The 4,308-nt window shown below is 44.1% G+C and overlaps 1 protein-coding gene across 3 annotated transcripts in view; it reads left to right on the plus strand.

Moving 5' to 3' along the window:
• PPP1R16B (protein phosphatase 1 regulatory subunit 16B) overlaps positions 1 to 4,308 on the plus strand; it is a 104,856-nt gene that overhangs the window by 85,680 nt on the left and 14,868 nt on the right. For all 3 annotated transcript variants that reach the window (XM_019632928.1, XM_019632930.1, XM_019632929.1), the window contains exon 4: positions 1,222 to 1,367. In XM_019632928.1, the coding sequence (XP_019488473.1) occupies positions 1,222 to 1,367 (146 nt within the window). The remainder of the gene's footprint in view (positions 1 to 1,221; positions 1,368 to 4,308) is intronic.

Genomic DNA, 4,308 nt, shown 5'->3' on the forward strand with positions numbered 1-4,308 from the left:
CTACCCCCACCCTCATCCCCACCCCCGCCCTACCGGGGGCTATGGGCTTCCGCAGGTGCCTCCCTCCTTCTGCTGGCATCTAGTCACTTCTCCCCATGCCTACGGTCACTTCTGTAGGCTAGGCCGCCACCATCTCTTAACTAGGCGGTTTCAACATAGCTCCTCATAGCTCCTCACCATCCCTCTTCTCCCCCAAAGAAGCGAGCACACGCAATCTGTGCTCCACCTGCAACAAGAGGCGGGATTTTTTTTTTTTAAAAGCACAGCTGATGGTACTGCCGCTCTGACTATAACTCTGCAACGTCTCCCGTTGCACTGAGGGCGGAGTTCTCACCTGGATAGGCTGTGCTGAGCACTGTCCCCTGCTGTGTGCTCCATCCTGCAGTCTGTAAAGTGGCTCCCTGTCTTCTTCCTCCTCTGTCTTTGCCTCTCCCTACCCTGGCCTGAGGCCTCTCTGTCCCCTTGGAATCTTTCACTCTCTGTCCCTGGAGTTAGGGGCTCCTGTGGCTGTCTCTTTGAGGGACTACAGGCACCTGACCCCCGCTCCCTGGGGCTGACCCACGTGTGGACAGGCAGAAGTACAAACGTGGCCGTCTTCTTGCAAGGACTGTCTCGGGACCCCCTGAGCCCTCACTCAGAGTTGGGTTCTTTAGGGGAGGTTTGGTTATGTAGGGCACTTCCAAAAACTGAGCTCCTGAATCAGACATTCCTAAGTTAAGGGTTTCAAACTATGATCCATCTAGGGCCACACCTTGGAGGCCCTCGCTGGGAAGGGGAACCCTCCTAATCCCCCCTGCTTTCCCCTTCCCCCGGCTTTATCCCCTGCAGCCCTGCTTCAATCTGTTGCTTATCTAAGTTAGATAAGTTCTCTGTACGATTTTGTGTGAAGGAAGCCTTCTGGAATTAAAAAGAAATGGTTTTAAAGCCTCATTCAAAAATTTGTTTCATTCCACCAACTTGCAAAACATTTTATAAAAAATATTATCTTTATATTTTTAGCTGTATGTTATGAGCTTACTCACAAGAAAGCAGGCTCAGAGAGGTTAAGTTGCTTGCCCAAAATCACACAGCGTATAAATACTGCAGCTGGATTCAAACTCAGGCAGTTTGGCTCCACTGTCCTTCCTGTGGCCTCTCCAAGGGAACTTGGTGTGTCCCCACCAGAGCTTGGGGCCTTGCCTGGAGCTCACCCTGCCTGTGTCTCCCCCCCCCCTCCTGCAGTGTTGCATCGACAACTTTGAGGAAATCGTCAAACTGCTCCTTTCCCACGGTGCGAATGTGAACGCCAAGGACAACGAGTTGTGGACGCCCCTGCATGCCGCGGCCACCTGCGGCCACATCAACTTGGTGAAAATCCTCGTTCAGTTGTACGTGCCCCTCTCTCTCCCAAGAACAGCCTCCCCTCTGCCTTTTTTTTTCCAAGTTCTTTTTTTGTTTGTTTTGCCTTTCATCTCTTAACTCTCCCTACACTTTTCTCTCTGCCCCTTTCTCTGTCTCTCAGTACCTGCCTTTCTCTTTCTCCCCACTTCCTCTCTTCATCTCTGCCTTCCTTCCTCTGTTTCTACCTCTCTCCTCTTTGTCCCCTAAACGCCCTTCTTTCTTCTCCACCTCTGTGTGTCTTTTTCTTCCCTTCTCTGTCCCTTCTTCACTCTTGGCCTCACCCTGTCTTTTCTACTCTGTTTCCTTCATTATCTCTCCCTCTCCCTTCATTCTCTTTCTTCCCCGCAAATTTTATTGTGGTAAAATGTACATGACATGACATTTACCATTGTAACTATTTTTAAGTGTGCAGTTAAGTGGTATTAAGTACATTCATATTCTTGTTTAAGTGCATTCATATTCTTTTTTTTTTTTAAGATTTTATTGGGGAATTGGGGGAGGGGAACAGCACTGGGGAATTGGGGAAGGGGGAACAGACAAGTTGCTGTCCTTTTGTTCTTCAGTCTAGTTGTGGAGGACGTTGCTTCACTGGCCCATGTTGGTATTATCATTGTGCTCTTCCCGGGTCAGATAGGCCGCCAGCCTCTGGATGGCTGCTCACAGCGGCTCTGGGCAGCTCACACTGGCTTCCGGCTGCTCATGCTGGCTGCCGGCCACACAGGGTAGCCCATGGCATCCCACTGCAGCAGGGGCTGCAGCCTAGGCCATCCCCGGCGACTCATGGCAGCCCAGCTCCAGGTCGAGCTGTTGTTCACCATCTTAGCTGTAGAGGGCAGTGTCACTGGCCCTCATGTGAGATCCGAACCGGGACCTGCTGTTTAGAGCTGGCGTCCCAAGCCAGCTCTTAACCAACGTGCCACTCGGCCGGCCCAAGTGCATTCATATTCTTGTGCACCATCACCACCATCCATCTCTAGAACTTTTCACCTTCCCCAGCTGGAATTCTGTTTCCATTAAGCAATAACTCTCTATCCCACTCCCCACCCAACCCCCGATCCCTGGAAACCACCATTCTACTTTCTATCTCTATGGTTTTGACTACTCTAGTGACCTATATAAGAGGAGTAATATAGTATTTGTCTTTTTGTGACTAGTTTTATTTCACTTAGCATAATATCCTCAAGGTTTATCCATGTTGTAGCATATGTCAGAATTTCTTTCTTTTTTAAGGCTGAATGGTATTTTTAATGCTTATATACATACACCACATTTTGCTTATCCATTGTTCAGTCGATGGACACTTAGGTTACTTCTAGGTTTTTGCTATTGTGAATGATGCTTCTATGAACATGTCTCAAGATACTGCTTTCAATGCTTTTGAGTATACACCCAGAAGTGGAATTGCTGGGTCATACGGGCAGTTCTAGTTTTTAATTTTTGAGGAACTGCTATACTATTTTTCACAGTGGCTGCACCATTTTACATTCCCACCAATAGTAAGCAAAGGTTTCTGTTTCTCCACATCCTCACCAACACTTATTTTCTGGGTTTTTTTGTTTTGTTTTGTTTGTTTTGTTTTGTTTTAGTAGTAGCCATCCTAATTGGTGTGAGAAAGTATCTTATTGTAGTTTAGATTTGCATTTGTCTAATGATTAGTGATGTTGAACATCTTTTCATGTGCTTATTGGCCATGTGTATATCTCCTTTGGAGAAATGTTTGTTCAAGTCCTTTGCCCATTTTTGAATTGGGTTGTTTGTTTTTTTGTTATTGTTGAGTTTTGGTTCTCTATATATCCTCGATATTAATGTCTTATCATATATATGATTTGCAAATATTTTCTCCCATTCTGTGGGTTGTCTTTTTACTATGTCGTTAGTATCTTTTGATGCACAAAATTTTTAAATTTTCATGGAGTCCAGTTTGTCTGTTTTTTTCTTTTGTTTCCTGTGTCATTATCAAGAAATCATTGCCAAATCCAATGTTGTGAAGGTTTTGCCTTATATTTCTAACAGTTTTAGGCCTTATATTAAGATCTTGATCCATTTTGAGTTAATATTTTAATATGGTGTTAGGTAAGGCTTCAGCTTCACTTTTTTGCATGATATCCAGTTTTCTCGGCACCATTTATTGAAAAGGCTTAACTTTCCCCAATGAGTGGGCTTGTTGAAAATCCTTACACCATATATGTGAGGGGGTGTCTATTCTTTCTGGGTTCTGTATTCTATTCCATTGGTCTATGTGCCTTTATTTCAGTGCCATACTGTTTTGATTATTGTAGTTTTGTAGTGAGTACTGAAATCAGGAAGTGTGAGTCTTCCATATTTGTTCTTCTTTTTCAAGATTTTTTGGCTATTTGGAGTCTTTGAGATGCCATATGAATTTTACGATGAATTTTTCTATTTCTGAAAAAAAAATCATTGGGTATTTGATAGGAATTTCATGGAATCTGTAGATAGTTTGGAATAGTATTGACATTTTAAGAATATTAAGACTTCCAGTCCATGAACATGGGATGTGTTGCCATGTCTTCTTTAATTTCTTTCAGCAATGCTTTGTCGTGGTTGTACAAGTCTTTTGCCTTGTTGGTTAAGTTACTCCTAAGTACTTTATTCTTTCTGGTGCTGTTGAAAATTAAGTTATTTTTGTAGTTTGCTTTTCGCATTGTTCATTGTTAGTGTATAGAAATGCAATTTAGTTGTGTGTGTTGACTTTGTATCCTGCTAATTTGCTGAATTCATTTTAGTTCTAACATTTTTTTTTTTATTGGGGAATTGGGGGGATGGGAACAGTGCTGGGGAATTGGGGAAAGGGGAACAGACAAGTTGCTGTCGTTTTGTCTTCAATCTAGTTGTGGAGGATGTTGCTTCACTGGCCCAAGTTGGCACCATCATTGCGCTCTTCTCTGGCGAGGCAGATCAGTCGCCGGC

This window comes from Hipposideros armiger, unplaced genomic scaffold (genome assembly GCF_001890085.2).
Source record: "Hipposideros armiger isolate ML-2016 unplaced genomic scaffold, ASM189008v1 scaffold_1196, whole genome shotgun sequence".
NCBI classification, from domain to species: Eukaryota; Metazoa; Chordata; class Mammalia; order Chiroptera; family Hipposideridae; genus Hipposideros; species Hipposideros armiger.